The sequence below is a fragment of the Thermobia domestica genome, chromosome 3 (assembly GCF_964235325.1).
Source record: "Thermobia domestica chromosome 3, izTheDome1.hap1.1, whole genome shotgun sequence".
In the NCBI taxonomy this organism is placed as follows: Eukaryota; Metazoa; Arthropoda; class Insecta; order Zygentoma; family Lepismatidae; genus Thermobia; species Thermobia domestica.
The window spans coordinates 333,566,001-333,579,199 of record NC_137456.1 but is presented as its reverse complement, the minus strand read 5'-3'; the positions used below and the strand labels follow the sequence as shown (position 1 = coordinate 333,579,199).

General features: G+C 35.8%; 1 protein-coding gene across 2 annotated transcripts in view; it reads right to left on the bottom strand.

The window, feature by feature from the left end:
• The window catches only part of LOC145681224 (nuclear pore complex protein Nup98-Nup96-like), a 149,165-nt gene that overhangs the window by 17,901 nt on the left and 118,065 nt on the right, over window positions 1–13,199 (bottom strand). For both annotated transcript variants that reach the window (XM_081752766.1, XM_081752767.1), the window contains exons 23-25: window positions 11,231–11,468; window positions 8,971–9,183; window positions 2,653–2,887 (exon numbers count right to left, since the gene is read on the bottom strand). In XM_081752766.1, the coding sequence (XP_081608892.1) occupies window positions 2,653–2,887; window positions 8,971–9,183; window positions 11,231–11,468 (686 nt within the window). The remainder of the gene's footprint in view (window positions 1–2,652; window positions 2,888–8,970; window positions 9,184–11,230; window positions 11,469–13,199) is intronic.

The window sequence follows — 13,199 nt, the reverse complement described above, 5'->3', positions numbered from 1 at the left end:
ATATATATATATATATATATATATATATATATATATATATATATATATATATATATATATATATATATATATATATATATATATATATATATATATATAGTGTTCGAAGTGGAAAAAAACAGAGGCGGTATGCTTAATTTTGACTCAACATACCGGCTATTTAAATACTGTCTTGATCATTGAAAAACCAGAGACGGTATGTTTTCATTACTGAAAAACCAGAGGCGGTATGGCATACCACCGCATACTGTCTCACTTCGACCACTTTATATATATATATATATATAACATCCTTCCTGACAGCACAACGCCTACGCAAAAGTATTTAATCTAGAAATTTATAATTTGGATAGTACACAGAACTTTCAACGTAAGATACTACTAAGAAAGGATTTTTAGAAATTTGAAGAGAAGAGGGGAAATAGGGGACTCCAAGTAGTATTATATAATGTTCGTATCTCGGGGTTCCTTAGGTTTAACTAACTCTATGGCCTATGGAACCCGGAGGTCCAATAGCACGTTCACAAAAGCTCTCCATTGACTTTTGTCCTTAGTCAACTGAATTCAGTTTCTACTTTGTACTCTTATTTCTGCGAGGTTCACCTAATAATTATCCTGAATATCCTTCAATCTACGCATAGGTATTCCTAATGGTCGTGTTCCGGTTGGTCTACCAGTTAAGACTTTGAAAGCGTTCCTACTTCCTTCCATTCTGACTACATGACCTACCCCTGAGCTTCCTAGATTTGATGACCCTAACAATGTTTGGTAAATCGTATAAATTATATAGTTCCTCGTTATGAAGTTTCCGCCATTCCCCATTCCCGTTCCTCTTCGGTCCGAATATTCGTCTCAGGATCTTGTTCTCAAATACTTTTAATCTACGTTCTTCGAAGTAAGCGACATGTTTTTCAACCATATATCATCACAACAGGGATGATTACCGTTTTATTAAAGCTTTGAATTCATGGACTGAATTTGTGACGACATAAGATGTTGAATTGAATAATAGCATGAATTCCCTGCTTTTAGTCGTCTTTAATTTCATCTTGAATATGATTTTGGTTTTTAATACTGATCCTAGATATTTGAAAGTATACACTTTATCGAAAGTACTATTTGATATTTTAATGCATCAATTTACACTATTACGATCACGACGAACTTGCATATATTTAGTTTTCTTTGAGCATTTAAAAACTTTTGATTTAAAATCATCCTGGTGTAAAGGGTGCATGAGTACTCTTTCACATAGACAACCGGAGACATGTTTAGGAAAACGCAAAAAATATTATGTACTAATGTCAAGAGTGGAAAACCAAACAGATAAAAGGAAGGGTTGAAAAATGACTGTTCATCGTTTGTTAATGTGAATGTTATGGTAAAATAAAATAGTGAACGTACCTTGTGTATATATTTCTTGTTTCAAAGGACTATCATTTCGACACATGTAAGAATTCTTGGTATCTTTTTCAAGTTCACGTTATACTTACGGTGAGAAGTCATGTGACTCATTTGTACTTTTGGGCCGCGGTGGCCCAGTGGTAGAGCGTTCACCTCTGATGCTTGGGGTCCCGGGTTCGATCCCAGCCCCCGCCAAGTGAACTTTGTGGTGGACAAACGCCGTGTGCGTGGGTTTTCTCGGAGTTCAACCGTTTCCTTCCACTTTCTTCATTCCACCATTCCATTCATTATTCATCATCACCGTCCCCTTTAGCCTAACCGACATAACCGTGGGAGGTAAAACTCAAAGATTTCATTTCATTTTCATTTGTACTTTTGTGGTATTCCATAAATGACCACAATTTATATAAAAAGAAATTTGGAGATTTAAAGAATCAGATTACAATGTAGCTGACTGTGATCTTCCCCTATTATATGTAGTTACAATAAAATTAAATGTAAGAAAAATGAACTGTTAATACAGTTGGACCTCGATAACCCGAATTCCTTGATAGCTCGAATTTTATTGCATTCCCTTGAATTCTCCTTAACACCCAATGTTAAAATAACCTCTGTAAGTCAATGTTTAAATGTACACCCTCGATAAGTCCAATTTTAAAGGTTTCATAATTATTTCGTACTAGGAACCTCAACGAGTCTAAGTTTACTTCTCTAAGTCGAATTTCTCTTGATGTGATCTCGACAACTCTAAGTTATAGCTGTATGCTTTTACGTAATTATCATTGTTGCTAATTTGTACTATAATTGATGGCGTTTTACTCATGTCTATTTTATTTTTACTAGTTTTGTTATTTAATTTAAGGAATTTTCACAACTTCGAGTTAATGAATAAACCTTCCAGTTACAGAGGTTATAAGGTCACTTTTCATTAGGCACGCGGAACCTCGTATCTCGAAGTTTTGTTGTGGCCATCTTGATACCTCGAACCTTGATTAGTCGAAAAACTCGATAACTCGAATTTTTATCTATTCTTTTCAGTTTTGAGATATTCTGGAGTATCTGTTTATGTTTCAAGCCTTGAAAATGAGAGTTTCGCCTATGTATCCGAAATACTGGAGAATTATTTCACCTTCTAGGAATACTAAAAGGTTAGTATTATTTACGTAATTTATTAGTTTATACGCACTAATTTTTATAATTAATGATTTCAAAGGGCGACGAATTCTAAATAAGCAAAACCAAGCATACCATAAATGCAGAGCGAAAGCTCTCTTCCAATCCAGGTTCTCACAGGTATTGATGGTAGCGTGGGAGGCAGGAAGCACAGGAATTCCAGCGACTAATGTAAATAACTTGAGACGATCGTAGCCTATGAAAGAGTCGGCTTCTACGTCTTTCCAATATGCCAGCTGCTTCTGAATCAGTTGTCTTGGAACCTGCCCTCCACCAGCAAGAGACAACATTAAGGCTGCGTAATGGTCACCTGCATAAACACAACAAACAATATTATGGAATCTCGAAACGTTTTACAAGTCTTCAGTATATCATACTATCCTCTACTGCATGACTCGAAAAATTATCAGATTATTATTTATAAAAAAAAAAACATTACCTGCCAGAATTATTCGTTAAATGACTTATTGAAGGATGAGTGTGTAATCGCAAAGGTATCGGGTCGCTGTTCGGGTGCCATTTTTCATGTAATCGCCAAGATTCGAGTCGCTGTTCGGGAGTCATTATTCATATAACCGCTTTCCGAGGTCTGTGCTCCGTTGTCCTGCCAATGAGTATTTTACGGAGATCTGGACTTACCTGGGTAAGACGTTGAAGGACATCTCCAAAAAGGGATTATAGAATAGTTCCCAAATTGCCCGCCGGTCTCAATAACGAGATGAGCATTAGGCACCGAGAGGTTCGGATGCAGGGTTTGAAAAAGCCCGGGCTTTTTTGAAAAAGCCCAACCCATCTGGGCCCATATGGGTTTTTTCGGGTATTTTCGGGTTTAATTGATTTTTTTCGGGTTTAATTGTTTTTTTTCGAAATATTTCCACGTCTCTGGAGTAAAAGTGTTAAAATGTGATTTATATTTCAAGATTGTCATTGTCACAACTTGCAACAATTTTCTACTCACTGCCGTTTTGAAAAATGTCCGCCATTTTGAAATTTTACATTCGATCAAAGAGAAAATCTATACAGCAAATTTAGCATATCTTGTGCTTCCGCTGTCAAAATTTCAACTTAAAAGACTGAAAATTGCGCTTCGTAGCTTAGATATTCGCTGTTTTGAAAAAATGGCCGCCATTTTGATATTTTACGTTGATATGCCGCCAAAATACATACAGGAAATTTAGTGTGTCTCGTGTTTGTACTCTGAAAATTTTAACTTAAAAGGCCGAAAGTTGCACCCTGTAGTGTGTGTCGTAGAGGCAGAGAAACGAGTTGAGTTGATTTTGTGTTTAATGTCCCTTTCAGCAGCGAGGCTATATGAGATGGGACCTACTGATTAAAGTGGAATCTGCACCACGTGAGCTCCCTCCAGGAAGCAAACCCGGGTCACCCACGCCAAAGACGCGTACACTAACTGCTTAGCCATGAAGGAGCTCGGCAGACAAACGAACAAATGTAGATCAAGTCATCCAGAAGCCTGACTGACGTTCGCCAAATATGAATACCAAAAGGGGTCTATTAATTTAAAACAAAGATACAATTCATGTTGTATGAAATAAATAAATGTTTCAAAATGTCTTTATTTGAAATTAACATCTTCCAGCGTAAATAAACCTGCCATATTTTCTCCATGAGAATACGGAACATCTCAGATCCTCCCCCCCCCCAAATTTCCAACACAATGAATTGAACTATAGTCTGGTTAAGAACAAAAGTATAATAGGCCGCGGTGGCTCAGTGGTAGAGCGTTCACCTCTGGTGCATGGGGTCCCTAGTTCGATGCCAGCTCGCGCCAAGGCTCACGCCAAGACAAACACCTTGTGCGTGGGTTTACTCGGCATTCTCACGTTTCCTCCCACTTTCTACATTCCGTCATTTTATTCATTTCTCATCATCACCGTCACCTTGAGCATAGCAGGCGTAACCGTGAGACTAAAAGTAAAAGATTTCATTTGACTTAATTTTAATTTTTTTTTTCTTTCTTCAAGAATATAATAGGCGAAAGTTCACTAAGCAGCAGCTGCTTTTCTCTGTTGGTACCCTGCAATTAATTGTATAGACTGAAGATGCCTAAAAACTTAAGATGTGCTATAAAAATGCTTTACAGGAAAACAATATGCAAATTATTTAAATCATTGGTACAATCTACCTTCGATATCCTTCGTGCGTTTAGCAATATTTATTTACATGGCTGTATTTGCCAAAATTACGTTCGTCAGTTTAATCTGATGAAAAGCTGACTCTTCTGCCTGTGTCGTGTGTAATTGTCAGGACCAGTTTTACATTTTTCTAAGACCTGGACCAAAGCACAATTCTGTGTCCCTAGCCTCTGAAAAAGATTATAATTCTTGTTGACTTATGTAATGTGTTGCTGGAGAAAAGGTCAGCCATCTTCCCTGTGTTTGTAAATGTAGAAACACTCAAAGCCATATTAACTTTTTTTTTTTTTTTTTTTTTAATGTTCCGGAGAGTATCCGAGTTTCCATCAAGTTCAATGGAAAAAGTAGCATTGCAAATTTTGCTCGCTATCAAGTCGAACAGGGTAGTGTAATAACTTCCTCCAAACTGTTACATGCAACAGCGTACTGTTCACTCACTAATTACAGGATTCCCAGCCAATGTCAGAATTTTTTGTTTTTCACTTTTCGAATAAGCTGATATTGATAGCAGAAATGGAACGGAGTTAAAATACGGGACATTTCCCTGTCCCGACTAAATTTACGAAAACGCGAGACATTCGGGGCCCCGAAACGGGACGTATGGCAGGCTTAAGCGTAAAATGAATAGTTTTATTGTTGAAGTATTCATTTCCGATCCTTCTGCGTTTAATTCGGGAATTTCCCGAGCACTTCTCTCACGGCGTGTACATCAAAATTTCCACTAGTACGAAAAATTTGAACTCAGCACTTGAAATAGTAAGCATTACATAGTCTTCGGAACCCCGAGCATTAAGCTTCTTAAATTTGACAAGAATTTAGTTGAAAAAACTTATATTTTACATCAAAGGTGCACTATTAGTACCGGCACCTATGACCTTAAACCCGTCAAACGTATGAGTGATAACGTTCCTCGGTGTCACCGAGTCGACGAGCATACTATTCACGGAAAATATTTTCTAAAGTACAGTATTACTTATTTTACTTCAAAAGGCTATAAGCATAATCCATACATTAATTTGTTCTATAGCTATCTCAAGCTAAGGTAAGTTTAAAAAAAATCATTTATTGCATTCAGAGCTTTATAAAGGTCTTATGTTGAATGTTGTTGCATACCTTAACGTGAAAGCCTCTAATTCGCCCAAGGAATGTCTAAAATCTGATAAAAATCCCTTACAATGTGATCACCTTAGGTGTACCAATAATATACTAACAAATAGGTCAAAAACCCAGGTGGGTTTTAAAGTGGGTTTTTTCAGGTGGGTCCAACCCGAAAAAACCCAGCGGGTTTTTTCGGGCTGGGCCCACTTGGGCAAACCCTGTTCGGATGTCTCGTCTCGAAAACCTCACGAACGATCAGACGGTCACTCAGACCACAACGCATACAAACATTATTCACACACACAACAAAAACACGCTGGCTTAAATGACACTATGCTTATTTATTAAAATACCATAAATAAAAAAATAACTGAGAGAAACAATAACCACACTCAACACCGAATAGATATAATTATTTTCATTAATAAAATCACACTTTGCTTTTTCACTACACTATACCCCTTAATCACTTTTATATATTAGAATTGAAGATTGATAGGATTCCACTAGATATAGATATACTTTTCTCACACCATTAATGCACTTGGGGGATTAGCACTGGGGAAATGTCGCCGGGATAATCTCACGAAATAATATAGTTGCTGTTCGAAGCAATCCTCAAAAGTCGACGTTAATCCTCAGTAAAAGTAGTGTCTCCAAAGTGGAATGATAATGTTGGAGGGCGCGTTTATAACTAGTACGCACAAGGTGTGTGAACCTGGGACTTCACTGATTGGGGCTAGCCATAACTAAGTCCTTGACTGGCTAATAACGTATACCCCTTAGCACAACATTATACTTGATGCCCGATGCAACGTGCGTGGTTGCTACCTCGAAATGTGGAGTAACACTTCTCGAACTCAGGTTCGAGATACGAGCTGCACTGATCGACTGATCAATGTTGGCAGTTCATTCTTAAAAGCACTCAGGTTAAATCACCTGTATATACATGCAAATAGAACATTAAAAAAAAAAAAAAAAACGGTTGACGTTAATTTTAGTCCACTGGCCACGAGACATTGCGATAACTTGGGCCTGGAAACGTTTAGATAACGAACTGGTAAAGCGATGTGGCTGACGTCGCTCTGGTATTCCAACATTTGGTCAGCTAGTATTTCCATAAATGATTGGAGGATACACTTAATTCAGCTCCAAATAACCATAGAACATACTCTTTACATATTAATAAGTCAGGGAGAGAAACAGAAGCTACGTCGTTCACTAAAATGTTCTCACCACAAACGAAGAAAGACTTCTTTGTTGCGTGGGAAGAAAAACAGTTTCCATCGAAGAAAGAACTTATTTGCGTCGCAGAATAAAGTGTAAATCGAAAAATAATTACTGTATTTACGAAATATACAGAACGTTCACAAAAAATACTTTTATAACCTGGTGATGGTTATAAGTGCGATGATACCACATTGAATCAGCATTTTAAAAACATTTTTCATGGCGTAAGTTCTTCATAAAGGACTGTCCAATTTTTGTGACCTTGGCACATCCCGTTAGCCATGACACTTGATGCATATTATACCAGTTAGAATCGCAGTATGGAAATGTCTCAAAAATAGGACATTGCAGAAAAACTTTTAACACTTACCTACGATTTAAAAAATAAAATAATACTGAGAATATTATATTCCACTCTTTTGAACTATAAATATTTATACTGATACAGTTAGAACTAATAAAATGCAAAAAGTTCCTATTCATCACTTCAAAATAATATCAACTAGAAGAAAGTGGTAATGAATAAATTTTAAACCCAAACAATGACAAGCAGCAATCCTAAATAGTATTTCTCTACACATCAACATCCAACACTAAAAGCACTGTAATGATAGTGTGCAGTTTATTGAAAAAAAAAGTATTTTTTTTTTATTTAGGTATAATTTTTAAAATGTAGGACATGGTTACTTGTTGAAATTTTGTATTTAAAATGTTTATTTAAAAATAACAGAACAGTTTTTAATTTTAAAATAGTTTTAGGTTAAGAAAAGAAAGCAAAACTAAAAACACAAAGAGAAACAGGTACTGTCTTACAAATAAAGGATGTAAAAGTGAAAAGAAGGGCCTATATAAGTTTTCAAGATAGGTATTGAAGAGGTTTTTTTGAAAGGGAGTGTTAGGCAGATTCACACTGACTATACGCTAGGCTGCTCTTGGATAGTCTAATCACTGGATTCAGAAGGGACAGGATGGCGAAAATATTCCTTTTGTAAGTTTACCTTATTATTTAGTAACAGCAATATCTATTCTATCAAAATAGAAGCTCACATAGAAACAGAAAGGCAGGTCTCCTGCTAATCAAAATTTTAAAATAATAAAATAAATTTTATTATAAATAATTTTGTGGTAAAAATCATGTAAAAGTTAATATTCAATAGTCTAATTAAAATTTCATTTTTTGGTGATAGAAGTCATACTTTTCATAAACGGCTCCTTTAAATTTATAAAAATTTTAAAGAAAACTAATTAATATAAAAATACAATTTAACATTTTAAAATACTGTGCTACCTTAAAACTCGTCTCCTCTTTATTACAACTTTATTCTTTCCAACTAAAAAAATAATTACCAAATAAAAACAAAAAATAAAAGTAAGCAGGGACGAAACAGCACAACACTAATACATACCCCGCCTGTTATTAATGAATTATATATATATCTGAATAAATGTGTTACAAAAGGGGCAATGGTAGACAATGGGCTCAAGAGATGTAATAGAACATATGGATTTAGGAAATCCTCCCCCCCCCCCTCTCAAGACTTATCGTATGAAACAAACATGAAACATGAACCCAAACTGAAGACCTGACTTCAAATTCTCTGCTAGCTGAACGGCACCTTAGTTGCCGCCATCATTTCAGAAGCTGATGTATATACAACCAAATAAAGGATGAAAATAGTAAATTTTATATTTGAAATTGACCTTCATTGCAAAATCGAACTTTCTCAGGGATATTCATCCACGTTAAAAAGGGATTCATTTCCTCTAACGAAAACAGATAGCGTATTCAACAAATGAGCATCTGAAATTTGAAAGAATTTCATTTGAATAGTTTCTAATAATATATAACTTGTAAGAGCTTTATATAAAATCATACTTGAAACTGAATAAAATGGTTGAAGTGATTACTTACTATGTTCTTGAGATTTGATACAAGCTTCCAGTAGCTGGCCTCCAGAAAGCAACGAGAATATGGCCGGTACATGACTTTCAGTATTTCCTTGATTTTTGGACTGTTCAAACACAGCTGTGACCTCTGACCTCACTCGTCCTCCAGTCACGTTTTCCAACCACTGGCTCACGGCTTCTCGACGATTGATTATCCATTGATGGCTATTATCTTCGGCTGCAGAAAGACAACAATTATGATTTTATCCATCTTAAGTGCACAAAATCATAAGTCATAGTCGTGATTTTTTATTTGTACATTGCTGTTGTAAACGTTCAATGGTGTGAAAACATTGTGCAATTCTCGAAGAGCTTTTATTTGTAAAAGGTTTATTATTATTATTATTATTGAGACTGCCCTTCTTCACATTGGGAGAATACATTTCATTTTCGACATGAAGGGCACTGGGGGCTGAATTTGGATTTAAATGGCACCGGAAGTATCACTGTTCTTCTCAGCATCCAAAAAACTATGTAACCGACACTAATATCGGTCATCTTCGATTACTTTGAAATACCTCCCCCTTCTCCCTCCCCTAAGTTGCGGGGCTGAATTTGAATTTAAGCAGAATCGGAAGGGTCACTGTTCATCTCAGCGACCTCGAAAACTGTGAATTCGGAACTAATATCAGTCATTTTCGATCATTTTTATGTATCTCCCCTTTCCCTGAGTTGTACCGTCAAAGTGAAATGATACAACCATCCCACGCCCGAACCTCGTCTATGCTGAAAATTTGATCGAGATCGATCGGGTGGTTCAAGAATTAAGTTTCATTTATTTTCATCTCTCTCTCTCTCCTCCCCTACGTTCTAGAGTCAAGGTAAAATAATATAAACTTCACAGACCCAAACCTTATCTCTGTTGAAAATTTGATCAAAATCGGTTGGGTGGTACAGTCCGCAGCAAAAAACTGCAACGTGAGCATGTAAGTTTGTGAAACTACTTCTAACAGCCCAGGGAATCAACATAACGTCTAAGTGGCACGAATCACGCCAGGAGAAACCTCGGCGTCCTCCCCTGCACACTTATTTTGGAGCAAAAGACTTCGTCGTTTCACAATAAACTTACATGCTCATGTTGCAGGATTTTTGCTGCGGACTATATAAGAGTTATGAAATCACAAACATTGTCACTTTCAATGTTATATCTGTGGCTTGTGTCTAAAAGGGATATCACTTTTTGGCAAAAATGAGGTGTTCGTTAAATTGTAACGCCTATAAATGGATATTTTCTTGTGCAAGAAAAGCAAATATTAATATGAATGGTATATATTCCAAACTATTTCGTACTGCCATTTGGTTGTTCTTGCACAACAGAACATCCATTTATAGACGTTAAAACTGAAGAGTATCCCATTTTTGCCAAAAAGTGACATTGGCCCTATTAGACTCAAACCACAAATATATTAAATAATAATAATAATAATAATAATAATAATAATAATAATAATTAAAAAATAAATAAAATAAATAGATAAATTTTCTTTTGAATATGACAAGAGTAGGATGGTAAGTAGAATGCCCTGACTACTGAAAGTGGTCCTCGCTTGAAAAAATTGTGAAAAACGCTGGTACAGAGGTAGCCGCGATTTTTGCTGGTAATTTCTGCACATGAATGGGCATCAAACGATCGTGATTACTAGGGAGACGTTAAATCAACTGATATCTTGACATATATTTTTTCAATGTACAACCAGCGACAAAAGTTATTTCCCTGTGATCAAATTAGTTTCGTAAATAAGTTCAGAATGGAAGGACAATTTGAGTACAGTTTTCAGTAAATTAAAAAGAATGTAATTTTCTGTACGTTCCAGCCATTCCACCGTTATTCCTAAAATAAATTTCCAGGTCTATATATAATGTAAAACGGCAACTATATTTCTCCCGACCAGGGGTTCCTCATCTACAATGCATGGATAATCAGCGACAAAAGTTCTTTCCGTTTCATTAAATTAGTTTCGTAAATAACTTCAGAATGGAAGGACAATTTGAGTACAGTTTTCAGTAAATTAAAAACAATGTAATTTTCTGTATGTTCCGGCTATACCACCGTTATTCCCATTACTAAATAGAAAGAACTTTTGTCACTGATTGTACAAGTTTTTCTCGATTTCTATAGTCACCCAAAAAAGTATATCAACAAACACAAAAACAAAAGAAGAAAAATATATTATTACAGCAAAATACCAAAAAATATTTTGCTTTAAACTTCCATTTTAACTTGCCTGTTTCTCCAACCATGTCCGGAAGCTGTCCCCACAGAGCAACACACAACTCCCACACATCCTTCATATATTGCAGATGTTTGGAATGAGCCACCTCGGAACGACATAATTGCTCGGATACATCTCTGTGAGAATGCAATGCATCCACTCCGCCACGGGGAGCAAACGCTGGACAACCATCTTCTTCTCCGTACATACTATGTTTCAGCTGAATAGTTAAATGGTGGTCGATTATTTCCTAGTGGGAATGAAAAACGGTAAATTTCAAGGCACTTTTATATATATTGGAAATTTAGCAGAAACTAATGAAAACAATCGTAAAACCATTCACATATCTCCAGTACTCCTGTAGCGACGAATCTACCCTTCCACCACCTTAGGATTCACATTTTAATGAAAGTGATATAAAACCCCAGCCCATAACGCTAACTGTGGTCAGAAAATAATTTCCAGTAGATTAGTCGCTTTCCCATGATGAGACAGACAACGTAATTTGAATGTGGAGAAAAATGTCCTACTTTCCTCTTAAAAGCGAAATTCTCGAAAACTCTGGCACGTGTCCGTTTATTTTTAATCAAGAATTTAATAAGATTTTACTGTGTTCTATGTTTCCTTTTGAGGGTTTTATAATCATTCATTCTGCATGTCGTTAGTAAATAATAAAATAATGGTTGAGCTGATTTTGAGTTTAACGTCCCTTTCAGCAGCGAGACTATATAAGACACTGACCAACTGATTAACGTGGAATTCGAACCACATGAGCTCCCTCCGGGAATCGAACTCGGGTCTTTCACGCTAACCGCTTAGCCACGAAAATAAAATAATGGATACATCTTCCCTCTCTGTTTTTGTTTTATGTAGTATCACAATAGCTTTCGTAAAACTCATTCGGTTTTAATACAATTTTACGTATATTTTCTTTGACTATTTCTGTAATTCCCAGTGCTTATGATTAAAATCAGTGAAAAATAAGCGGTGAATTTAGCTCTCCCTCCACAGTATCTTTCAATACTAAGCTTATCAAAATTATTACATATTAGATAAAAACTACCTTTTCAAGCAGTATAGGAGTGTTTTTGAAGTTTACTAATCATTCTCACTACTTGGATTTAAAATCAATAGAGGTCGAAATAGGAAACTTTCTTCCCCTCCCTTCCCGCTTAAAATACATATACTGAATAGGCTAGCGCTATGTCCGCACCTTAAAAGTTAGATTTCTTCTACTTTAAAATATACGTTATAGGTATTTGTAGCTTTATTCCTGTTAATCGAACACCACTTTTATTCGCCTTTAGTCATGATGAAAGGTGACTTGATCTGCGTAAAAAGAAGAAACGTGCCATACAAACCTTAAGAAGAAAAACTGCTTATTAATTTAATTTGTGTGATTACCATAATAAAACTAGTGTCTGCTGATGCGACTGAAAATTATTTGCAGGACGAAAATAAAGGCAAAAATTTTAAAATGTTTTATTGATTTTGCAGAACCCAACTTCCGTTATACTAATCCTTATTTACCAGTATTACACAGGAGATTAGAAGTGTAATTTATATTGGAAATCAACGACCGAAAAATGCACGTTTTTTTGAACGACCGTCCGTACCTATATTTTGACGTAGCGATTTTAGTAAAAATAGTTCTGATATTGCGCGGGCGTATAGGGTACGTTCCATGCTCTTGGTTGGTTTTGACAATATGGTGCACGTGTTTGAGATTTTCACATAATTCTCACTGCTTCGAGTTGAGGTCAGTCAAATATGAGGACTCACTACCCTTCCCCCGGGACATTTTTTAAAAGAAAGTTCACTGAACTTTAAACTAACAATCTGAGGTTTTCTAATAATCTCAATTGCTTGGAGTTCAAATGGATCAATAATAAGCGAATGGATTGTATCCAATTTTATGTAGCATATTTTCAGTGACATAAAAAACAGTGCGGGTTTTGTTGGAGATCAGAAATTTACTATT